This window comes from Bombina bombina, chromosome 8 (genome assembly GCF_027579735.1).
Source record: "Bombina bombina isolate aBomBom1 chromosome 8, aBomBom1.pri, whole genome shotgun sequence".
In the NCBI taxonomy this organism is placed as follows: Eukaryota; Metazoa; Chordata; class Amphibia; order Anura; family Bombinatoridae; genus Bombina; species Bombina bombina.
Window position 1 is genome coordinate 236,933,659 of NC_069506.1, and position 27,110 is coordinate 236,960,768.

The 27,110-nt window shown below is 37.2% G+C and overlaps 1 protein-coding gene across 1 annotated transcript; it reads right to left on the reverse strand.

Annotated features, from left to right (window-relative positions):
• Window positions 1-311: 311 nt before the first annotated feature.
• LOC128639070 (protein BTG3) lies at window positions 312-27,110 on the reverse strand. The gene is made up of 5 exons (XM_053691220.1): window positions 26,806-27,110; window positions 14,738-14,937; window positions 11,521-11,658; window positions 8,129-8,345; window positions 312-3,451 (listed from the first exon to the last, which is right to left on the reverse strand). Exons 2-5 carry the CDS (start codon window positions 14,908-14,910, stop codon window positions 3,245-3,247), a joined length of 735 nt encoding a protein of 244 aa, XP_053547195.1. The 5' UTR covers window positions 14,911-14,937; window positions 26,806-27,110; the 3' UTR covers window positions 312-3,244.

The following is a 27,110-nucleotide window of genomic DNA, read 5'->3' on the forward strand; positions in this document are numbered from 1 at the left end:
AGTCCTGTGTGGAACAGCCATGGATTTTAGTGACGGTTGCTAAAATCATTTTCCTCATACAAACAGAAATCTTCATCTCTTTTCTGTTTCTGAGTAAATAGTACATACCAGCACTATTTCAAAATAACAAACTCTTGATTGAATAATAAAAACTACAGTTAAACACTAAAAAACTCTAAGCCATCTCCGTGGAGATGTTGCCTGTACAACGGCAAAGAGAATGACTGGGGTAGGCGGAGCCTAGGAGGGATCATGTGACCAGCTTTGCTGGGCTCTTTGCCATTTCCTGTTGGGGAAGAGAATATCCCACAAGTAAGGATGACGCCGTGGACCGGACACACCTATGTTGGAGAAATAAGTTAAAAATATCATTTAAAGATTATAGACAAATAATACAAATAATATAAAAAAAAATCATGCTTTGCATAAATTATAATGAAAATAAATTATGTCTGTTAAATTAGGTAAAACTGAAGAGATAATTCTTTCCAGCAATGATATATTTAAACTTAAGCAAGCAAGGCTCAGAGTCAGGAAATTCAATTTGCAAGGGTAGGAGAGAATCAGCTATAGGCTTAAAGGAACAATACATTTCAAAAATGAAATCTAAACATAGGAAACAATCTACTTAGTAGTGTAAGGGTATTAGACAGGAGGGGGCATAAACAGTCTCTCTTTTCTGACTAGGGCAGTATGCTTTGTGTTTGGCTATAATTTTTGGATGGTGGGGATCATAAGAAGCCTTGGGAGTCTAAATAGATATTTATATTGTGCTGTTACTACTAACAAATAAAAGCACTACTAAGTGCATTACTTTCCATGCTTTGATGATATTATTTAAGTTTAGTGTCCCTTTAAGCAGTATATATCTGTGCTCTACCTGGATGTTCCATTTTGGTGGACAATCCATAAAGAGTGTACAGAGGATGGTTTAAAAGAAAGAGAGCTTAAATGTTTAGAAGAAAAATAAAGAGGAAGGGAGTGTGATGCTCAGTAGTTCTGGCCTTGGTCATAAAGTTAAATACACCACTGCCTTCCAGTGTTTACTTTTATAGAAGAAAACAGTAAAGCAAAAGCCCCTCTCCTAAGTAATTTCACATATAATAAATAGAATGATTAGTATCATAAAATCATGATAAACAAGAATAGACATAGACAAATGACCACCATTGACATAAAGCTTACATAGGATCATGAGATGTTAGTAGACTAAATTCCATACATTTGGGAAAGCATTTGAGATGCATAGTGAGATGAACTTGAAGACCAAACATTCACCATTTCATTTAGATCTGCAGGATACTTAAAACTAAAAGTAATGGACTTTTATACCTTAACCTTATGTTTTCAATCCACCTTATCCTTTTTAGATTGTAGGACGAATTAAAGGGACACTGAACCCAAATGTTTTCTTTCGTGATTCAGATAGAGCATGAAATTTTAAGCAACTTTCTAATTTACTTCTATTATCAAATGTTCTTTATTCTCTTGGTATCTTTATTTGAAATGCAAGAATGTAAGTTTAGATGCCGGCCCATTTTTGGTGAACAACCTGGGTTGTCCTTGCTGATTGGTGGATAAATTCATCCACCAATATAAATGTGCTGTTCAGAGTACTGAACCAAATAAAAAGTGTAGATGCCTTCTTTTTCAAATAAAAATAGCAAGAGAATTCGAATAAATTCCAAAGTTGCTTAAAATTACTGCTCTATCTGAATAACGAAAGAAAAAATTTGGGTTCAGTGTCCCTTTAATGAGTCTCAACAACCCACTGTGTTTTTACTGCTACGCTGCCAAAGAGGGCTTCAACAGATTGCAAAAGGTTTTACTGACCAGCAGCTGGACCTGAATGCATCAGGATAATTGAAATTACAGTCACCCCAGCCCATAAATTCACAATTCTGATGGTCCCAATATTTAAAATTTTCTGATTTGTTATGGAACAAATGCAGTCAATCTGTCCAAGCAGTCAGTAATACATTGCACAGTGAGTTCCACTGATGATTAATAGATAAGCAGGTTTTTTTTTAAGATGCATAAATATCACATCAAGTATGGCTGCATTTCTAAATGAGTAATACACAAAGTCTTTCACAGCCTAATATGTTATTCCCAAAGTACAATTTCACATTAGGCAATACAGATAAGTCATTAGGAACACCACCTTGCCTAGTAAACTGATTTTGATATATTCTCTATCATACCAACAACAGCTAATTAGAAATGTATAGTCTCCTCTTAAGCAAATATATGCTTGTGAGCTTGCAATAGTGATAATATCACAAGGCATCAGTGAGATGAGAAATCAGGGAACATCTAATAGGCTTTGGGGAACCTTCAAATTCTAGAACAAATGTTACCCTTGACGAATGTTCTACCATTCAAATGTTTCTGTAGAACAAATGTAATGTAAGTCTGCAAAAAAATGTTATCTTTTACTTTATCTAATACAGCATTCAAACATCAAATTCCATATTCAATTTAGAAAAACAACAAAGATTAAAAATACAGAAAATAACATTAAAGATGTTTATGGGTTAACACTAATGTCTTAGTGAATCAGCATTTGAATGCTGATTTTTTTCTATTTCAAATAAAAGATGAATGTTTGTCAGATGTTCAACATCTGTTTAAAACAAATAAAGGATTTACTATTTTTTTAGCTAATGTGACAAAGCATTCATTCATCTCCACTACACAGAAATAAATAAATACATTTATGGAATATTTCAGAATACAACCGTGAGGCTGTGAATTCTTAAGAAACAATAAAAATGATTAGGCATTTTGCAAAAACAAAACAAAAAAACCCCAGTATATATGAACTCTTGTGCTTTTCAAATATATGTATATTGTATTAAACTATGTGCGTTCATATTTACTAAAAAGCACCAAACTTCAGCTCATCTTCACTTATAATCATTTGTAATTAAGCGAGTCACAGTCTCCTGAGCATATATATATATATAGTTCTCCTAAAAGGATTATGTGTATAGTACAAATGAGCAATATAGTATTATATTTGCTCCTGAGTACAGAGTTTGTTTCAGGGAGTGTTATTGACTTTGGTTATTTTGGAATATATTTTTTAGTTTTTTTTCTTGTATTACCTCCATTAGCTGCTTGAGAACCCGTAGCATCTTTGTTTCTGTCATATAGGTAAAAAAAAAGCCATTGAGGTCAGTTTGGTAAAAACCAAGAGGTATCTGAGATGCTAAACAACTGCATCTGGTTAGGTTAAAATTCAGCATGCAGTCTTGGTGGCAGTCCTGGAAGATTTCCATTTTTGGTGATATCCCCCATATTTATTGCTTTGATAGAATTTGGAGGGCTTTGGGATCAAATAATACATTGTCAGGGGTTGATATGTAGGGATAAAGCTCACAGCATGATTTGGGTACTGGTAGAAAACAGTGGACACTGGAGATGGATTGTAGTAAAATTGAGCACCCTGCAAAGAAAAAAAAGAAATACTATAATCAACATTCAGTTACTATTTGTAGTTATTTAATTTATGTCACTGGTTTTCAAACCTGTCTCCGGGCCTCCCTAACAGGCCAGATTTTCAGGATCACCTTGGGTGAGAGCAGGTAAAATAACCATGTTTACTAATCAGCTTATTATGTCAACTGTGCGCCAGTTCAGATATCCTCAGAATCTGGCCTGTTAGGTAATTAATGTAAGTTTAAAAGCCATTATCCTTGTCCGTTATCTCGGGAACAAATGTTAAATGGTTAAAGAGGCTGAAAGCAAAGCTACTGCAGACGCTGAGAAGGTAAGATTCCAGGTATTGAATTTAACCCTCTTGGCTAACAGATAGGGCAGCAGTGCATTGCAGCCTTCACTGAGAGTCAAGGGGGCAATTAGAGCCAATTTTAAACATATTAAACAATATTAAAGTCATAGCAAGATGCAAGCAGAGTATGTTTTAAACAAAATATCAACCTTTGCCTTTCTCTACCACTAGAAAGTCAGAGGCAGCAGTGCAAAAAAACTTTTTGCTCTCTTAAAGTCACAGTACACAATGTAAACACATAGGTAAATCTACCATAGTAATCTACAGTTTTTTACAAATAATATCATTAACACATCTATGCATGTTTTATATGTACAATTTCACAAGAAGAGGGCTAAATCCCACTCTTTGTTCATCCCCATTGGTATCCTACTTACAAGGTGATAGATCCAAAAGGCCTCTCTCTGCTTTAGCCTTTTGTCTCTATTAACCCCTCGTCTATCTATTGATATATATTCAATTATTTGATATCTCAGTTGGCTCACTGAATGTCTAGCCTTCTTAAAGTGACAAGCTACTGGTGATTTTTCATATCCCTTCCTGATATTTGATTTGTGCTCAGTAATACGATCTCTGACCCTTCTGGTCGTCTCGCCTACATAAAGCTTTGAACATGGACATTTAAGAATATAGATTGCATATTCTGTGTTACAAGTAAAGTAACCATTAATAATTAATTTTTTCCCCGTTCGAGGATGAAAGAAGTATGGTCCACGTATTAAACTGTTACAATTAATACATCCTAAACAGGGAAAACAACCATTATTTATATATATAATTGTTACTTTACTTGTAACACAGAAAATGCGTTCTATATTCTTAAATGTCCATGTTCAAAGCTTTATGTAGGCGAGACGACCAGAAGGGTCAGAGATCGTATTACTGAGCACAAATCAAATATCAGGAAGGGATATGAAAAATCACCAGTAGCTTGTCACTTTAAGGAGGCTAGACATTCAGTGAGCCAACTGAGATATCAAATAATTGAATATATATCAATAGATAGACGAGGGGGTGATAGAGACAAAAGGCTAAAGCAGAGAGAGGCCTTTTGGATCTATCACCTTGGCAGTAGGATACCAATGGGGATGGACAAAGAGTGGGATTTATCCCTATTCTTGTGAAAATTTTACATATAAAACATGCATAGATGAGTTTATAATATTATTTGTAAAAAAAACCTGTAGATTACTATGGTAGATTTACCTATGTGTTTACATTGTGTACTGTGACTTTAAGAGAACAATACTTTTTTGCACCAGCGTCTAGGTTGCTCTGTGATGTCAGAGGGGGTGGGGTTTAAAGAGGTATTTAAGTCTGCCACATCTGTAACAATTTATGCATGATTAAGGACTATTGTGTCCGAAACGTTGCCATTTTAACTTTGATGCATACATTTGGAGCTTTTTCAAGTGGTGCTGCTGCCTCTGACTTTCTATATGTTATGGGCCATTTGTGTGAGGCTTAGCAGTAAGCACACTACACTGGTGCTGAATTATCTTGGGTTATTTCTCTACCACTAGGTCAGCACTATGTGCATGCTGCTAGTGCCAGTCTGCAAGCTTACATGGGTGCTGACAGATAGGTATGTTTTGTGCATATCAGTATGTATGTGTGTATGCATATAAGTGTGAATGTAAATACACACACATATATACATACATACACACACACACAGTGGATATTGAAAAGAATCACCCCCCCCCTTTGAAGACAGACACATTTTTTGTTTATCCAGTTGAATTTGCTCAGTGCAACTTATAACATCCAAGTTAAAGATATAACACCAACATGTCAGGCAAAAATAAAGACAATTCAAAAACAGAATCACTGAGTTGGAAAAAGGATCACCCCCTTGTGTCAGTATTTTGTTGAACCACATTTTGCTTTAATTACAGCCTTTAATCTGTTGGGATATGTCTCTACTAACTTTGCACATCTAGACTGTGCAATATTTGCCCACTCTTCTTTGTAGAACTGCTCCAGTTCCGTTACATTTGATGGTGACCATTTGTGGACAGCAGTCTTCAAGTCATGCCACAGATATTCAATGTGGTTTAAGTCTGGGCTCTGACTAGGCCATGTAAAGACATTCACTTTTTCTCCTTCAACCACTGTGTGGTCATTTTTGCTGTGTGCTTTGGGTCATTGTCATGTTGGAAGGTAAACCTTCTTCCCATTGACAACTTCCTGGCAGAGGGCAGCAGATTTTCCTCAAGAATTTGACAGTATTTTGCCCCATCCATTATTATTTCTATCCTGCCAAGTGCTCCAGTGCCTGTTGCAGAGAAACTCCCCCATAACAGGATATTACCACGGCCATGCTTTACTGTAGGTATGGTGTTATTTGGATGGTGAGCTGTATTGTATTTCCTCTAGACATATAGTTTGTTGTTGAGGTCAAATAATTTAATTTTAGTCTCATCTGACCATAACACCTTGTTCTATGTGGCCTCAGAAACTCCTAGGTGTGTTATGGCAAAGCTCAGTTGTGACTGCATGTGGCCTTTCTTGAGGAGTGGCTTGTTTCTTGCAACCCTCCCCATACAAGCCACATTTGTGGAGAATTCATGATATTGTTGTCAAATGCACACAATGACCACTCTTTGTCATAAATTCTTGCAACTGCTTTGGAGTTGCTGTGGGCCTCTTTGAAGCCTCTCTGACCAGTTTCCTCATGGTTCTTTCATTCAGTTTGGAGCGACGTCCAGACCCAGAGAGGGTCTGTGTTGTACCAAATACCTTCCACTTCTTAATAATAGACTTCACTGTGCTTCTAGGCATTGATAAAGCCTTTGATATTTTCTTGTATCCATCTCCTGATTTGTGCCTGTCCACAACATTATCCCGGGGGGCTTTTAACAGTGCCTTGCCACCCATAGTTGATTGTTTGCTTCAGTTACACTACCAGGGACTGAGATGCTCCAGAAAAGCTCTTTTCATGATGAGCTAATCAATATGCCCACAGCTGATCACAGTTGAAGGTCAAATGGCTTTGTGTGTGCCGTTGAGAAGGTGATTAGCTGCACCTGATTGAGTTTACAAGTAATTTTAGGAGGAGGTGATCTATTTTCCAACTCATTGATTCTGTTTTTGAATTGACTTTATTTTTGCCTGACATGTTGATGTTATATATTTCACTTGGATGTTATAAGTTGCACTGAGTAATTACAACTGGATAAACAAAAACTGTGTCTGTCTTTATGTCAGGCTGCAAAGCAACCACATGTGATTATTTTCAAGGGGGGTGATTATTTTTAATACCTACTGTATGTATGTATATATATATATATATATATATATATATATATATATATATATATATATATATATATATATATATATATATATATATATATACACACACACACACACATATACATACACACAATGCACACACATTAGGGCTCAGGCAAAGCTAAAAATACTGTTTGATATTAAATAGACTGACTGTAGATCTGAAATAATTTAGCTTCTAGCCATCTGCTCAGTGCCCACAGCAGATGCGCATTCCTAAAATTTCTATTTCACATTATTATTTTATTTTCATATACAGTCATAAACACTTTAAATGTACCATTTAATGTATTTACATGAGTATAGTATCAACATATAGATATATTTGCACCCCTCCTGTAAAAGGAAACAAATTTCTCCAGCAATCTTCCTTTACAATGTGATGCAATCAGAAGAAAGTGCTGATTAGTCAGTGACTCACTGGGACAGCTCACTGATGTTTATGTGTATCAGGTTATTTTGTATTACATCCCTTTAACCCCTTAGCCGCCAGAAATGTTTGCAATTCATTGGTATACAATCTATTGCAGCTCTTTGTGACAGACAAGAGGTTAGGTGCAGTGTAAAATAATATTTATTTTACCCTCCCAGATAAGATAGTAAACATTATAACTATTTCTTGTACTTAAAAGGGACAGTAAGCTGCAATAACAAAGTGTTAGAGCATATTCTTATTGGGCTATCGTTTGTCTATAATTATGTGTTAACCCGTTCAAGAGAGTTAACACATAGTTAAAGCCAGCCTCAGATTAGCAATACGATCTTATATTGAGATGAACATAACATATGCTGCCCTGATTGGTTCAATGGCTGTTGTCATCTCTGAACCAGTAGTGCATCATGTGTCCGGAGTTAGGTTTAACTGTGTATTTATCTCTTTTTTTGGGATCTTAAACACATAGGTCAGCTTTAATACCATAAGAAAATGCTCTAAGATATTAGATGTATTGCAGTAGCATGTCCCTTTAAGTGTACAAGCAATTGTGATACTGTTGGGGATGTAAGTAACTAAACCTGTCAATACACAGTACTCACCATTTTTTTGCTATCTATTACAGGAGTGGAAAGCAGCTTCTTGCCTCCATCTGCCTCCTCGTCCTCACTGGAACACTCAGAAGGTGTGTCTGCTCTATCCGAGCCTTCTGAGTGATAATCAGATGTGTCCAGCTCTGGCTTATCCACGGAACCTGCTTTTTCCACCTTAACGTCTTCTGGAGCCTTCACAATAAAAGGACGGCAACTTTCCCCCAGCCTAAAGAAAAAAATTTATCTTTAAAAGCTACGCCTCAAGTCAACATATGCAGCACCTATAGACACACTGGTATATTTGGTGATAGAGTATACTGTATAACAGGGGAGGGTTTACTTGCTTTTAAAAATCTGCTTCTGTTAAAAGGACATGAAACCTAAAATGTTTCTTTCATGATTCAGATAGAGAATACAATTTTAAACAACTTTCTAATTTACTTCTCTTACTTAATTTGCTTCCTTCTCTTGTTATCCTTTGCTGAAAGGTTTATCTAGGCAAGCTCAGGAGCAGCAGAGAACCTAGGTTCTAGCTGCTGATTGGTGGCTGCATATATATACCGATTGTCATTGGCTCACCCATGTGTTCAGTTAGAAACCATTAGTGCATTGCTGCTCCTTCAACAAAGGATAACAATAGAATGAAACAAATTAGATAATAGGAGTAAATTAGAAAGTTGTTTAAAATTGTATGTTCTACCTAAATCATGAAAGGAAAAATTTGGGTTTCATGTCCCTTTATGTTTTCACTGCTGTAGTAATAACATTTAATGGGGGACATTAAACTGTATGCTATTGTGATATTAAATGTTTAATTATGTGTAGTAAAAATATTTTGCAATACACTTTCATTATTTATTCTTTCCCCTTTTCCACGTAACTCTGTGGGTTTTCCAATTCCACTGAGTTATAAAATAATAAGTGTTGTCATGTTGGAACCTAGGTTTCCCTTATCTAATCTCATTTGCTGAGAACAATTTGGGACAAATATAAAACAGGCAATAAAGTTTTCAGACATCGAACTGTGTAAACAATAACTTAAGGGAACTCTAATAGATCGTTACTTTATGATTGTCACATATGCGCATATGTTTGCACATTTTATTGTCTAGACACTTTATTGCCTATTTTATATTTGTCCCTGAATGTTTTGAGCAAAAGGTTCAACATGGCGGCACTCCCTACATTAAAAAAATGAAAGTACTTTTATAGAAACTAAAACTTTACACTTATTTCTTTGTTATTTAAACAACTAATATCATTTAAAAATATATATCTGCATAGTATTCTCGGGCTAATCGTTACATCATTATATCTAGCATTTATTGTTCAATATCCCTTGCAACAATGGGTTAGATTACAAGTGGAGCACTATTTTGTGCTCCTGCTCGCTTGTTAACTTCGCGAGATGGAGGCTTTTTGCGCATGTCGTGTTCTGCTCATATTACAAGTTAAAAGTAAAAAGTTTGAGTGAGAAAGGGAGAGGAAAAGGAATAAAAGTAAGAGACAGTGAGAGAAAGAAATAGGAGAGGGAGGACAGAGAAAGAGACGAAAGAGAAAAGAGAGAGCGATTGAAAGAGAGAGAGTTTGAAAGAAAGAGAGAAGTGAAAAGGATATGAGACTTAGGAGCCGATTTATCAATGTCTGTCTGACATGATACGATGTAGCGTGTCATGTCCGATAGACATCGCTGAATGCTGACAGCATACGCTGTCGGCATTTATCATTGAACAAGTAGTTCAAGTGAATCGGACACTAGCAGGGGGTGTCAATCAGCCCGATCGTATAAGATCGGGTAGATTGATGTCCGCAGCCTCAGAGGCAGCGGACCAGTTATGGAGCAGCGATCTTAAGACCGGTGCTTCATAACTGCTGTTTTCGGTGAGCCTAAAGGGGCATCGCCCTTGATAAATTGGCCCCATAGAATGAAGGAAATACAAGAAAAATAATTATAAAAGTGTGGAACAAAAGGAATAGCACAAGATACAGGAGACCTGAAAACTGTGGTTTTCTTGACATCTGTTTATGTTGAGTTTTAAATTAATGGTTTACTGGATTATTTAGTTTTTAAAGGGACATGATACTCAAATGTTGAAGCACTTGAAAGTGATGCAGAATAGCTGCAAAAGCTGACTAAAACATATCCCCTCAACATCTCTATGTTAAAAAGGAAGATATTGTACCTCAAAGTTTTCCAAGTATTCACACCCCACTGTAATGGGACTTTAAGCAGCCAACTATGACTTGCAAAGGAGTGTACATATGGTATGTGCAGGCACAGCCATGTAATTTTCCTATTCAGTTTAAGGAAATTTACTATGAAATCACAGCAAAGCATAGCATGACCTCAGCACTGCTGATGCTGATTCGCTAATGATTTAGGGGGGTTTCAACTTGCAGCTGGACAGCAGTTGAAGTATAACTGTTCACAGAGCACTTACTCTGGTGAACTTACAAAATTGTGAGGTAAAATATCTTCACTTTTTACATAGAGATGTTAGGGTGATATTTTTATATCAGCTTTTTACAGTTAAGCTGCATCACTTTCAAGTGATTTAGCATATGAGTATTATGTCCCTTTAAAAGCTAAATGTCAGTGTTCCAAATTAAAAGATGTTTGAGCAGAGGATATTCTGATATAAAAACATTTCAGGACTTGTTAAAAAATCTCAGATCCATATTTTACTCTTATAGTAAACAAAATAAAGATGACATATAGTTCCTCAGCGGATTATAGATTTTAAAGGGACACTGAACCCAATTTTTTTCTTTCATGATTCAGATAGAGCATGCAATTTTAAGCAACTTTTTAATTTACTCCTATTATCAAATTTTCTTCATTCTCTTGCTATCTTTATTTGAAAAGCAACAATGTAAGTTTGGAAGCCGGCTCATTTTTGGTTCACAACCTGGGTTGTCCTTGCTGATTGGACAGCACCAATAAACAAGTGCTGTCCAGGGTACTGAACCAAAAATTGTCTGGCTCCTTAGCTTAGATGCCTTCTTTTTCAAATAAAGATAACAAGAGAAGGAAGAAAAATTTACAATAGGAGTAAATTAGAAAGTTGCTTAAAATTACATGCTCTATCTAAATCATGAAAGAAAAAAATTGGGTTTAGTATCCCTTTAAATATTTAAAGGACAATTTCCTTGCAGGTATACTATATATTAGTAAATGTTTCATATTTTTGGATAATTTATCATAGGGTTTCTGACTCAACAGAGGTTCCTGGTAGCATTTCCAGCCTATAATGAATACTTTAGACAAGTGAGTCAGAGGATGCTGATGTCTGTGCCTTTGGTATTTTATTATGAACTAGTCCCATATAGATGAATAGGTTTATGTTTATTTAAACATTTTAGTTCTGGTCGATAATGGGGTTTTATTGCCAATTACTTACCGGCAGCTGACCTCCTGGGGATCAATCCAGAGAGACATATCCCGAGGTAGACTTAACTGGGAACAGCGCAGACCGCTCCGTACACAGGCCTGTAACACAGAGTCATCTACAGAAAGGCTGTGCTCTATCCGAATACACCTACAAAAGGAGGAAAAAGGTTGTAGCTGCCAGTCAACTAAAAAGAAAGTGTCATCAGTAAAAAGGAACAGAATGAAAATATGAAGGTGCAAAAAAATAAGAGGACATGGGGAGGTCAAAAAGTCTCAACAAAGCGTCAATAACAAGTTCCTTTTACAATGAGAAATATAAATAGCAAATATAAACTGAAGCATGATCATAGGCGCCAGTCACTTGCCTCCTGGCTTGGACACATCTGGAGAATGGTCCTGGGGTTAGGCAATAAAGTTCTTAACTCAGCCCCCATAAAACATATAAGGCCATGTGACCCTCTTCTGGATACATGACAATCTCATCTTTCAACTAAAAGGTTAGTCACATGACCCTCTTTTGTGATCATGTGTTCATTTCTAAAGATTGAACATTTCTAATCTATAAGACACTATGTTTAGCTTAATAACTCTTACACTGTGTCTCAATTGCAGCTAAAACATCTACGATGCAACCAACTTAAAAAAGAAAACTTTACATTCAGGTGTGGTGGTAACATAATCGAATGTAAGTTCCTAACATATAATAGATTTGATTTAGGGCAATAGATTTGCAAAAGGGATGATAACGCTCTCTATGCACAAATTTAATTCCATGAGACCACTTAAGTGAAAAGACTCCTCTTTCAAATGCATGTGGTTGTTAAAAAATTGGGACATATTTTATTTTACTTACTAGAAACTAAGTTCTCAGAAAAAAAACTGAATTGATCAACAAATTTGCAATACCTTCTCTTCCAAAACTAAACCAACACAACATTAGCTCACATGACCCTATGATATCATATGCTTTGTGTAAATATGTTAAGTATTTATTTTGCTATATTTTTTTTTTAGTTAAAATTAATAGGGTATTAACTCTTAAAATGTATGTCTTGGATCTGTTTTTCTATACTGATATTACTATATTTGATTGTATTTATTGCCCATCCCCTGGGGAAAAAAATTCTGACTGCTCATGAGCATGACCATGACCATGACCATGACCCTTAGCACAATTAGTGAGGGCTTGAACAGGACTAATCTGACATTAATTTTGCATTGATACATTTGTCCTTTTTTGTTTTTTGTTTTTGTACCTTTACATGTAAATATTTAATTGAATTTAGAACAAACATATCTCAGGGATATCATAATAATAACTTGTGATTTTTGATTTACTCAAACCTTACTCTGGAAGTATCATGGGGTTAATATTTCAATCATTTTATTATTTATTTATAAAATATTTTACCAGGAAGAATACATTGAGATTTCTCTCGTTTTCAAGTATGTCCTGGGTCCACAAAACATTGCATTGATACAATAGGGTACAATAATACAAAAACAATATTAATGCATAACATATGCAGAATTTAACATAGAAGAGGTAGGAAATTTAAAATCAACCATGACAGATGCATTCTGTTTTGAGATATGTAGAGAGGGATCTTTTAAAGGATTTTAGACTTGGGGGAGGTTTTAAAGTGTGCGGGAGGTCGTTCCATAATTGTGGTGCTCTGTAGGAAAAGGAGGATCGAGCTGCATTCTTTTGTATAGAGGCAGACTAAATAACGTGCTGGTACTGGATCGGAGGTTATGGGAGGTGGGGACAGCCGGGGAGAGCATTCTGCTCAGGTAGGGTCGGAGCTTCCCAGAAAAGCTGTTAAACACAAGGCAGGAAAGATGGAGGGTGCATCTGGATTCCAGTGACAGCCTGTTTAGTTCTTTTAGCATGACACAATGGTGGGTCCTGTAGTTACATTGTAGCACAAAGCGGCAGAATGAGATATACAGTGTATTAAGTTTATTAAGGTGACTTTGCGTTGCAGGTGCATATACTACGTCTCCATAATCCATGATTGGCATCAGCATTTGTTGTACAATCTTTTCCTTTACTGTAGGGCTGAGGCAGGATTTGTTTCTGTACAGGGCACCTAGTTTTGGACAGAGTTTAGATACAAGTTTTTCTATGTGGAGGCCAAAAGATAGAGTTTATATACATGAGACATAAAAAAATGATAAAATTCAGCACTTCTGTGCGTTCAGATAAATTAGGTTTTCTACACAAAGCTTCAAGAAACTGGGTTTCTATTGAAGGAGGGAATTTGGGATATGGATATGCAAATGAGCTTCACATTTTTGCTTCTAACATTTTAAACCCAGACTTCCTCTTGCAAGTGCTGTGCTCCTTACCCCGAATAACCCTAGCAGACACAATATTGTTAGCCTCTATGCAGAGCACTAGAGGTGAACTCTGCTTAGAATATATAGATTTAGTGGTACAGAATCTGATTAGCTGTAGCACCTGCCTACAGAGACTTTAAAAAAAAAAAAAAAAAGGCAAAGAGCCTAACATACCTAATAGATAGTACCTAACGTACTATCTATTATGTAATTAACACTTTGAAGGCAATCTGTATTATCTATCTCATGGAAAACATTTAAATACATTTTTCAGATTTACTGTCTCTTTAAGTATTTCGTTTGTAGAGCTGACCAGGAATTCTTTACATTTTACTTGCTGTGCTTCAGGACCAGAACTGAGAGACCATCAGAGACACACACACTACACACCTCTCTTTTATCTTACAGAAGAAACATTACTTTACACTTGCTAAATCAATTAACTGATATAAGATGTTTGAAATTGTAATATAAAATGTTTAATTCAACCTTCCTATGCACTTTCATTATTTATTGTGCCCTCTTTTGCTTTGTAGGTTTTCCAGTGTACACTGCAGCATTCACAAGAATAAACCCTGTCACACATATGTATCTAATTGTCCTTAGCAGAGGTGATAAGATAAGATACTGCAAATCGATAAGGTTTTCTAACAGTGGCAAGACTTGTCTGTTGCAGTAACAAGTTCATATTAGCTCCTCCATGAAAGACAAGCAGTAGTTGGATTACTTCCATTGAAAAGCAATCGCAGAAAACAAGGTGTGAATTCCAAAAGTTTTCACACTTGGCAAGTATGTTAATGCATTGCAAGAATACTAAAAAGTCTTACCACCATGACATATATGATAACAATTAGGAGACTGAAATATGTGTTGTGGGTAGTTACCTGTATGCCTGGCCTTTCTGGGGACTGTCTGGGTACCAGTGGCCTGCAAATTTGTCACATAAAATTGTGATCAATGTCTGTGTAAACCTCTCCACTTGCTCACTGTCCAGCTTCTGGTGACGGTTTAGCAGTCTTACAATGTAAGACGCTCCCAGCTGTACCTCATTACGCATAACTGATGTTCACGTTTTGTCCAACTCCTAGAGCGATAAATACAAATCAGTAGGTTCATACAGTGTCTTTTTAGATGCATTTACCACTTTCATTATTCAAAAATATAATCAATAAAATAATTTTCATGATTGAATAATTTTTTAAGAAATTCCCAACAAAATTGTGCTTTTTTTTTTGTACATTCAACCATCTAAAACATTAAAGGGATATGAAACCCAAAGTGTCAAAATTAAACTTTCATGATTCAGATAGAGCATATGATTTTAAAGAACTTTTTAATTTACTTCTATTATTAATTTGCCTTTGTTCTTTTGGTATCTTTTGTTGAAAAGCAGGGACATATGCTTAGATTCTGTCTATTTCTGGAGCACTATATGACTGGAGTTTAGCAACCATGTTATCCATTTGCAAAAACACTAGCACTATTTCCTGCCATGTAGGGTTCCAAATGGCTGCCTCGGTATCTCTTCAACAACAGAATATTATTCGAACAAAGCAAATTTGATAAAAGAAGTAAATTGGAAACTTTTTTTTAAATGGTATGCTCTGTCTAAATCACAAAAGACATTTTTTAGGTTTCATATCCCTTAATCTAAATTAAATACTCTCATTTAGCAACCAGATACTTTTGTCTTTGGTGTTTAAAGGGATACCATACTCAAAAATGACAAATGACATCTAAGAGAGTATTTCAAAATGTATTAAATTAATTTGTTTTTTAACATTAACATTTTTAACTACTACTCTTTCACATATAAATATTTTGAGTCCAACATTCTTTTAACAAAACAACGTGAAGAATATATTTTCACATACAAAAATATTATTGATTACTACAAAAATACAGGTTATCTATTAATTTATATTTTTGGAAGTTATTTATGCTGTTTAAGTATTTGTTCTGATTTTCTGTAGTAACGTATTCTTGTTTTTATCTGTCACTCCCCTGTATTAATACGCAATGGGTACAAATGTTGCACTCAACGTATATATGTACTAGCCACTTCCTGGCAGGGTTTTCCTCTATTTGGGAGGTGTTGTGGTTGGGTGGAGGTTTAGTGATGTCACACACATTAGCAGAATGAATATAACACAGAAGTGTATGAGAAATGTTGGAGTGTCCCATACAGAAATTTTCTTTTCCTGATAATTAAGAACATTCCTTTCTGTGATTGTGTGAATGAGAATACATTTAGAAGCAGGAACTGAGAGGGGATACTAGAGATCGTGAGATGACATTTAGAAACTGAGAAAATAACAGCTGACTACACAGAAGAGATGAAGGTCAATAGGGAAGATTGAATCTAGAGGAGAGGGTAAATCAGAGAAGAGATGAGTATAGTGCTACATAAAGAAATAGGAAAAATAATAACATAGGACAATGAAAAGAGAAGATGAGAAGGTGTAGATATAATAGAAGATTATTGCACTTAAGTTTTTCTGTAACTATCTGTAAACCCCCCCCCCCCCCCCCACACACACACACACTACCCCAGGCAAAGTGGTTAAAATCCATAGTTTTCTGAGACAAAAAGAAAAAAAAAATCACAAATATAGGTGTGCCACATAAATATATATATATTCTTATTCTTGAGTATAAATTAAAAAAAAATTAAAAGAGAAAATAAAAATGTGATTATAACTTTTATCTTATTCTTGAGTATAAATTAAAAAAAATAAAAAGAGAAAATAAAAATGTGATTATAACTATTATCTTATTCTTGAGTATAAATTAAAAAAAAATGAAAAGAGAAAATAAAAATGTGATTATAATTATTATTTTTTATAAAAGGTACTTATATCCCGGGGAGAGGGGGTTCGATTGCAGTTAAGCTATTCAGCTTAAACTGCTGAGCCACAAAAAAAATTGGCCATACAAGATGTGAAATAGCTCATCAATATAATTGTATTACTACAAATTAACAGGGTAATCACTATAAATTAAAATGAACAGCAGAAAGCACTGGTAGCTTTGCTGTCACATTATGTTGGTCAAATAACAACTACACTTAAGCAACCATGTATAACTGTTGAGGATAACTGCGGTGATCAGAAGTCTTTAAATGATAAAAAATTAATAATGTATATATTTATTCCCCTAAATAGGGGTTCCCATAATCAGTAGCATTTAACCAGACTCCAGCGTATCCCATTTCTACAGGGAACTCTCTAGAAAATGTAAAAGAAAGAAAACTATTGCATTATGAATCTCTTCCTTTACAGAACATTTCAGTTCTTAGTGAATTATTTTTTTTACTATTTGGTTTGCAGTGGAAGTTTCAGTAATGTTATTACAAGAAACATCCCCTGAATATTAGTACCAGTATAAAATATAACTCATTGGATTTTTCGCCTTTTAACTTTTTTTTTCTCTTGTTAAGTGTATCCAGTCCACGGATCATCCATTACTTGTGGGCTATTCTCCTTACCAACAGGAAGTTGCAAGAGGATCACCCACAGCAGAGCTGCTATATAGCTCCTCCCCTAACTGCCATATCCAGTCATTCTCTTGCAACTCTCAACAAAGATGGACGTAGTAAGAGGAGAGTGGTGTATTATAGTTAGTTTCTTAACTTCAATCAAAAGTTTGTTATTTTTAAATGGTACCGGAGTGTACTGTTTTATCAAAGGCAGCATTAGAAGAAGAATCTGCCTGTGATTTCTATGATCTTAGCAGAAGTAACTAAGATCCATTGCCGTTCTCACATATTCTGAGGAGTGAGGTAACTTCAGAGAGGGAATGGCGTGCAGGTTTTCCTGCAATAAGGTATGTGCAGTAAACATATTTCTAGGGATGGAACTTGCTAGAAAAATGCTGCTGATACCGGATTAATGTAAGTTAAGCCTAAATGCAGTGATTTAATAGCGACTGGTATCAGGCTTATTAACAGAGATACATACTCTTATAAAAGTGTAATATAAAACGTTTGCTGGCATGTTTAATCGTTTTTATATATGCTTTGGTGATAAAACATATTGGGGCCTAGTTTTTTCCACATGGCTGGCTTTATTTTTGCCTAGAAACAGAGGCTTTCCACTATTATAGTATAAAAGTTACAGTTGGTGCAGTTAAAATTAGAAACTGTGACATTCAGCTTCCCTCAGCAGTCCCCTGCATGCTATAGGACATCTCTGATGGGCTCAAAACGCTTCAAAAGTAGGAGCTGTGGCAGTTGTTATGACTGTTTAAAAAACATATTTTTCGTTTTGTTAATCTGTTTTTTGTATTAAGGGGTTAATCATCCATTTGCAAGTGGGTGCAATGCTCTGCTAACTTGTTACATACACTGTAAAAACTTTGTTAGTTTAACTGCCTTATTTCACTGTTATTTCAAATTTTGCCAAAATTTGTTTCTCTTAAAGGCACAGTAACATTTTTTATATTGCTTGTTAACTTTGTTTAAAGTGTTTTCCAAGCTTGCTAGTCTCATTGCTAGTCTGTACAAACATGTCTGACACAGAGGAAACTACTTGTTCATTATGTTTAAAAGCCATGGTGGAGCCCCATAGGAGAATGTGTACTAAATGTATTGATTTCACCTTAAACAGTAAAGATCAGTCTTTATCTATAAAAGAACTGTCACCAGAGGGGTCTGTCGAGGGGGAAGTTATGCCGACTAACTCTCCCCACGTGTCGGACCCTTCGCCTCCCGCTCGAGGGACGCATGCTAATATGGCGCCAAGTACATCAGGGATGCCCATAGCGATTACTTTGAAGGACAAGGCTGCAATCATGAATAATACCCTGTCACAGGTATTAGCCAGATTGCCTGAATTGAGAGGCAAGCGCGATAGCTCTGGGGTTAGACGAGATACAGAGCGCGTAGATGCTGTAAGAGCCATGTCTGATACTGCGTCACAATATGCAGAACCTGAGGACGGAGAGCTTCAGTCTGTGGGTGACGTCTCTGAATCGGGGAGACCTGATTCAGAGATTTCTAATTTTAAATTTAAGCTTGAGAACCTCCGTGTGTTACTTGGGGAGGTATTAGCTGCTCTGAATGACTGACACAATTGCAGTGCCAGAGAAATTGTGTAGGCTGGATAAATACTATGCAGTGCCGGTGAGTACTGATGTTTTTCCAATACCTAAAAGGCTTACAGAAATTATTAGTAAGGAGTGGGATAGACCCGGTGTGCCCTTTTCCCCACCTCCTATATTTAGAAAAATGTTTCCAATAGATGCCACTACACGGGACTTATGGCAGACAGTCCCTAAGGTGGAGGGAGCAGTTTCTACTTTAGCAAAGCTTACCACTATCCCGGCTGAGGACAGTTATGCTTTTTCAGATCCAATGGATAAAAAATTAGAGGGTTACCTTAAGAAAATGTTTATTCAACAAGGTTTTTATTTTACAGCCCCTTGCATGCATTGCGCCTGTCACTGCTGCGGCGGCGTTCTGGTTTGAGGCCCTGGAAGAGGCCATCCATACAGCTCCATTGACTGAAATTATTGACAAGCTTAGAACACTTAAGCTAGCTAACTCATTTGTTTCTGATGCCATTGTTCATTTGACTAAACTAACGGCTAAGAATTCCGGATTCGCCATCCAGGCGCGTAGGGCGCTATGGCTTAAATCCTGGTCAGCTGATGTGACTTCAAAGTCTAAATTACTTAACATTCCTTTCAAGGGGCAGACCTTATTCGGGCCTGGTTTGAAAGAAATTATTGCTGACATTACTGGAGGTAAGGGTCATACCCTTCCTCAGGACAGGGCCAAATCAAGGGCCAAACAGTCTAATTTCCGTGCCTTTCGAAATTTCAAGGCAGGTGCAGGATCAGCTCCCTCTACTTCAAAACAAGAGGGAACTTTTCCTCAATCTAAGCAGGCCTGGAAACCTACCCAGTCCTGGAACAAGGAGCGGCCCCCTATCCGACAACGGATCTAGTAGGGGGCAGACTCTCTCTCTTCGCCCAGGCGTGGGCAAGAGATGTTCAGGATCCCTGGGCGTTGGTGATCATATCTCAGGGATATCTTCTGGACTTCAAAGATTCTCCCCCACAAGGGAGATTTCACCTTTCAAGATTATCTGCAAACCAGATAAAGAAAGAGGCATTCCTAAGCTGCGTGCAAGACCTCCTTGTAATGAGAGTGATCCAAAAAAGAGGGAACCTTCAGACCAATTTTGGATCTAAAGATCCTAAACAAATTCCTCAGAGTTCCATCATTCAAGATGGAAACTATTCGAACCATTTTACCCATGATCCAAGAGGGTCAGTACATGACCACAGTGGACTTAAAGGATGCCTACCTTCACATTCCGATCCACAAGAATCATCATCGGTTCCTGAGGTTTGCCTTTCTAGACAGGCATTACCAGTTTGTAGCTCTTCCATTCGGGTTGGCTACAGCCCCAATAATTTTTACAAAGGTTCTGGGCTCACTTCTGGCGGTTCTAAGACCACGAGGCATAGCGTTGGCTCATTACCTAGACGACATCCTGATACAGGCGTCAAGCTTTCAAATTGCTAAGTCTCATACAGAGATAGTTCTGGCATTTCTGAGGTCGCATGGGTGGAAAGTGAACGAAGAAAAGAGTTCTCTATCTCCTCTCACAAGGGTTTCCTTCCTAGGGACTCTGATAGATTCTATAGAAATGAAAATTTACCTGACGGAGTCCAGGTTATCAAAACTTCTAAATGCTTGCCGTGTTCTTCACTCCATTCCGCGCCCCACAGTGGCTCAGTGCATGGAAGTAATCGGCTTAATGGTAGCGGCGATGGACATAGTGCCATTTGCGCGCCTGCATCTCAGACCGCTGCAATTATGCATGCTCAGTCAGTGGAATGGGGATTACACAGATTTGTCCCCTCTACTAAATCTGGATCAGGAAACCAGAGATTCTCTTCTCTGGTGGTTATCTCGGGTCCATCTGTCCAAAGGTATGACCTTTCGCAGGCCAGATTGGACCATTGTAACAACAAACGCCAGCCTTCTAGGTTGGGGTGCAGTCTGGAACTCCCTGAAGGCTCAGGGTTCATGGACTCAGGAGGAGAAACTCCTCCCAATAAATATTCTGGAGTTAAGAGCAATATTCAATGCTCTTCTAGCTTGGCCTCAGTTAGCAACACTGAGGTTCATCAGATTTCAGTCGGACAACATCACGACTGTGGCTTACATCATCCATCAAGGGGGGACCAGGAGTTCCCTAGCGATGTCAGAAGTCTCCAAGATAATTCGCTGGGCAGAGACTCACTCTTGCCACCTATCAGCGATCCATATCCCAGGGGTAGAGAACTGGGAGGCGGATTTTCTAAGTCGTCAGACTTTTCATCCGGGGGAGTGGGAACTCCATCCGGAGGTGTTTGCTCAATTGGTTCTCCGTTGGGGCAAACCATAACTGGATCTCATGGCGTCTCGCCAGAACACCAAGCTTCCTTGTTACGGATCCAGGTCCAGGGACCCAGAAGCGGCACTGATAGATGCTCTAGCAGCGCCTTGGTTCTTCAACCTGGCCTATGTGTTTCCACCGTTTCCTCTGCTCCCTCGTCTGATTGCCAAAATCAAACAGGAGAGAGCATTGGTGATATTGATAGCACCTGCGTGGCCACGCAGGACCTGGTATGCAGACCTAGTGGACATGTCATCCTTTCCACCATGGACTCTGCCTCTGAGACAAGACCTTCTAATACAAGGTCCTTTCAATCATCCGAATCTACTTTCTCTGAGACTGACTGCATGGAGATTGAACGCTTGATCCTATCAAAGCGTGGCTTCTCCGAGTCAGTAATTGATACCTTAATACAGGCACGAAAGCCTGTCACCAGCAAAATTTACCACAAGATTTGGCGTAAATATCTTCATTGGTGTGAATCCAAGAATTACTCATGGAGTAGGGTTAGGATTCCTAGGATATTGTCCTTCCTCCAAGAGGGTTTGGACAAAGGACTATCAGCTAGTTCTTTAAAGGGACAGATTTATGCTCTGTCTATTCTTTTACACAAGCGTCTGGCAGAAGTTCCAGACGTTCAGGCATTTTGTCAGGCTTTAGTTAGAATTAAGCCTGTGTTTAAACCTGTTGCTCCCCCATGGAGCTTAAACTTGGTTCTTAAAGTTCTTCAAGGGGTTCCGTTTGAACCCCTTCATTCTATTGATATCAAACTTCTATCATGGAAAGTTCTTTTTCTGATGGCTATTTCCTCGGCTCGAAGAGTCTCGGAGTTATCTGCCTTACATTGTGATTCTCCTTATCTGATCTTTCATTCAGATAAAGTAGTTCTGCGTACAAAACCTGGGTTTTTACCTAAGGTGGTTTCAATCAAGAGATTGTTGTTCCATCATTATGCCCTAATCCTTCTTCAAAGAAGGAACATCTTTTGCATAATCTAGACGTAGTCCGTGCATTGAAGTTTTACTTGCAGGCTACTAAAGATTTTCGCCAAACATCTCACCTGTTTGTTATTTACTCTGGACAGAGGAGAGGTCAAAAGGCCTCGGCAACCTCTCTTTCTTTTTGGCTTCGGAGTATAATCCGTTTAGCATATGAGACTGCTGGACATCAGCCCCCTGAAAGAATTACAGCTCATTCTACTAGAGCTGTGGCTTCCACCTGGGCTTTTAAAAATGAGGCCTCTGTTGAACAGAGTTGCAATGCTGCGACTTGGTCTTTGCTTCATACCTTTTCAAAATTTTACAAATTTGATACTTTTGCTTCTTCGGAGGCTGTTTTTGGGAGAAAGGTTCTACAGGCAGTGGTTCCTTCCGTTTAAGTTCCTGCCTTGTCCCTCCCATCATCCGTGTACTTAAGCTTTGGTATTGGTATCCCACAAGTAATAGATGATCCGTGGACTGGATACACTTAACAAGAGAAAACATAATTTATGCTTACCTGATAAATTTATTTCTCTTGTAGTGTATCCAGTCCACGGCCCGCCCTGTCCTTTTAAGGCAGGTCTAAATTTGAATTAAACTTCAGTCACCACTGCACCCTATGGTTTCTCCTTTCTCGGCTTGTTTCGGTCGAATGACTGGATATGGCAGTTAGGGGAGGAGCTATATAGCAGCTCTGCTGTGGGTGATCCTCTTGCAGCTTCCTGTTGGGAAGGAGAATATCCCACAAGTAATGGATGATCCGTGGACTGGATACACTACAAGAGAAATAAATTTATCAGGTAAGCATAAATTATGTTTTTCTTGAAAAGTACATTCAGGGTAAAGAGAGGGCAGAGAGGCATTATTTAGCAAAATTCTATTGCTGAGTAATGGAAATAAATGATAGTCCCTTAAAGCATTTTGCAGTGTCAGTTCTACCATGAGTATAAACATTGCCCTCCCCATCTGCATTGATATAGGCTAATGAAAAGGCTGATGAAATGTAAACATGTAAATGTAAAAATGTAAACATGCAGAGAAGAGACTCCAAATTGCATGCCATACAATCAGATAGTGTAAGTTCAAATCACTGAAGTTACTCTATGACAAAACACCCAGGTTGAACTTCTTTGTTAAAGGGACACTGAACCCAAATTTTTTCTTTTTTGATTCAGATAGAGCATGCAAATTTAAGCATCTTTCTAATTTACTCCTATTATCAATTTTTCTTCGTTCTCTTGCTTTCTTTATTTGAAAAATAAGGCATCTTAGCTATTTTTGGTACAGAACCATGGAAAGCACTTGTTTATTGGTGGGTGAATTTATCCACCAATCAGCAAGAACTACACAGGGTGTTCACCAAAAATGGGCCGGCATCTAAACTTACATTCTTGCATTTCAAATAAAGATACCAAAAGAATTAAGAGAGAATTTCATAATAGGAGTAAATTAGAAAGTTGCTTAAAATTGCATGCTCTATCTGAATCATGAAAGAAAAAAATTGGGTTCAGTGTCCCTTTAATAGTAGTGGTTATAATAAGACAGGATATATGAGCTGTTCGGTTAGTGTTTACGTTTAAAGGGACATTAAACCCACATTTTTTTCTTTCACGATTCAGAAAGCGACCTGCTTCGTTCTCTTGATATCCTTTGTTGAAAGGCATATATATATACTCAGTAGCTGCTGATTGGTGGCTGCACATACTGTAGATGCCTCGTGTTATTGGCTCACCTATGTGCATTGCTATTTATTCAACAAAGGATTCGTAAAGAATGAAGAAATTAGATAACAGAAGTAAATTGGAATGTTGAATCTGTAAATTGGTTAAACGCCTAGGTAAAGTCACACGCCTGTAGCTTACAAGCAGAAAACAAGTAGCAATTGATGGGATCATACAACTGCTTCTCTTGATTGGTTGTCTCTCCTTACATCTCCCAAGCAGAAAACAGGTAGCAAATGGCAAGGTCATATAGATGCCACAACTGATTGGTTGACCAGTCTTGCATCTCCTGCACATTATTTTACATATGTGTTTAACCCCTTAAATGGAGTATGTCCCTTTAATGAGTATGTGATATATGACATCTTTTAGTTGGTAGAAGATCACTACACTAATACTCTGGGTTACAAACTGTGTATTCTAATACAGGACACCCTGAGCTTTCATGTTTATTGATGTCAGCTGTGTATACTAGAACAAGGTATGCCATGTTCAGTGTTCTCATACTTGTAGTGATATGAGCTGCACATGCTAAGACAAGACACCCTGTGACGCCTGTAAGCAGTTGCTTCCCCTATGTGATAAGCTTCAGGTGGCACTTGTACACACAGCTGTAATTTCCTGGTACTTTCCATGTTCAAGTGGTCAGTTACATCCCCCGCATGATACATTACTGTACAAGGCTTTATAAGCAGATAACCTACAAGAACAAATGTAGCTGAACTAAACATTTCTAAGATCTAGCAGTAAACGGTTGTGCCTATGATGTGATGGGGCAGTGACATTTTACACAATGTGTCAATATGGATTTATAATAAAAATGAATGAAAGCTTCCTGGGGATGTAGTTCAGTTTCCTCTTTTGTGTATTATTTTCCTGGATAAAATACCAGTGTATGGTATCCTGGAACTAGGTCACCTTTTGTTGCCATAACAAAACTGCCACTACAATATTTTTATGGCAGTAATGTTTCAAGTGACAATTTTACAGCATCAGTTGTAATGTCACCTACTAAAAGGATTTGCGAAGGTGGGAAGTCTTATTAACCTCTTGGATACCAAAGGAGATTTACTCTAGCTCTATCTAGTCCAACCCACAAACCTAACCCTAGACCTCCAGTCACAATATCAACAAGCTAAGGACCTACTGATATTATTGTCTTGGCAAAATAATTACACTGATGATATTGTTTTAACATTAAAGGATAATGTTGATTCTATAATATGGATCTATAGTTGTATCTTCTTATCCCACACTGCATGAATCCTCTGTTTAAGCCACAATATACCAACCCAAACACCCTATTCTGGGCCAGATTACGGGTGAAGCGCGATTGTTTGCGCTTGAGCAATATGGTGTTTTCACATTCATTTGCATGCAAGTTAAATTGCACTTGTAGGTTTTTTTCCTCCATTGACTTCTATGGGGAATAGGTTATCGCGTGCATGATATTCTAAGCTCGGCTTTTTGCGCGCATTGGGTTAGCGTGCGAGTGATAACTTTTTACTTTAAAACTGATGTGCGCGAAGCGTTTACTTCTAGCCATGTTAGCGTGCGAGTGAAAGCGCTAAATAGCACTCCACTCATAACATGGCCCTCTATATTAAATACCCTAAAAGGGACCCTACTTTTACTAATAGGTCTTAATAAATATAAGGTTTAAAGGGACACTGTACCCAATTTTTTTCTTTTGTGATTCTCTTGGTATCTTTATTTGAACTGCAAGAATGTAAGTTTAGATGCTGGCCCATTTTTGGTGAACAACCTGGGTTGTTCTTGCTGATTGGTGGATAAATTCATCCACCAATAAAAAAGTGCTATCCAGAGTACTGAAACAAACAAAAAAACTTAGATGCCTCCTTTTTCAAATAAAGATAGCAAGAGAACAAAGAAAAATTGAAAATAGGAGTAAATTAGAAAGTTGCTTAAAATTGCATGCTCTATCTGAATCACAAAAGAAAAAAATTGGGTTCAGTGTCCCTTTAAGCAGCATGGCTGCCATTACCTTGAAGTAACTCTATATGCTTGTCATTTAAAAAGAAATTAAAGGTCGTTAACAATGTATCAGTCACAAGATATATAGAAACTATATTGTTTCTGTCTTTACACTATATGGTAATGTATATACAGTAAAATAGAAAACACACTGTGGTCTTATTATACTAAATAAAACACGTATGTTGACGCAGTATGTTCATTGGTTAAAATTCAATAAACACATTTAAATAACATTGTAACGATGTTTAAAATATGTAATACTAAATATTAGATAGGCAGTTTCAGATTTTAGTCTTTAGCCCTTTTAGATATGGGCTCCATAATATGGATACCTACAATGTATAAAGCATGTCCTTTAGCTTAACCTCCATGTGCCAGCCCCGACATTATAGAATACAAGCACAGTTATATATTATAGGTTATTAAGAAATAAGAATTAAAGATTTGAAATGATATTTTACAGTAAAAGTCCCCAATAGTATCAGACTGTAAAATCTCCACTCCTGTTTTAATCTGTTTAACCCTGTTTTGTCTTTTATATCCAGTGTGGATCATTGTAAAAAAATAATAATAATACAAATAATTAATAATATTAATAATTTAATGCCCTATATTCACCAATTCCTTTGTTATACAACAGTTCTATGAAGCCTATTTAATAAAGATTGGAGAGAAGAGTGAGTTTTAATGAATTAGCAGCCAGGAAAACAAAGGAGCTGGTAAGAGTAGAGAGACTAGAGAGGCTGTTAGTGAATCTTGCCCACTGAAGAATAAAGAGAGAGCTTTAGTGAAAGGCTGCCTGGAATCACATTCAGTTCCATTGAATTAAGTAAGTTTGACTAAGAGCTACACACTGACTTACCAATTAGCTGTGCCCGGAGCTTGTCTGATCAGCTTTACTGTGTGTGTAATACTGTGTAACAGCATGGTGATCTTCTACTTCCCAGCACACATCTATGAATCACAGAGGGGCGGGAATCCCCAGCTGTGACATCAGGAGCCATATATGGACATCCTGAGGACGACAGTCAGACACCCTGGAAATGCACAGCTGCTTTGTCCCTTTAGTGCTTCAGATACTGGTAGAAGGTCACTTACAATCATACAACTGGATGGTTTAACCTCTCCTTGACAAGATATCAACAAAGGCTTTATTATCACATCCAG

Bases quoted from the DNA above. Each gene is read 5' to 3' on its own strand.
- LOC128639070 (XM_053691220.1), bottom strand. From the start codon at position 14,910: ATGCGTAATGAGGTACAGCTGGGAGCGTCTTACATTGTAAGACTGCTA. The intron at 11,659-14,737 runs GTAACTACCCAC...CTCCTTTTGTAG, and splicing joins CAGAAAGGCCAGGCATACAG to GTGTATTCGGATAGAGCACA. The intron at 8,346-11,520 runs GTAAGTAATTGG...TTTTTTCTTTAG, and splicing joins CCCCAGGAGGTCAGCTGCCG to GCTGGGGGAAAGTTGCCGTC.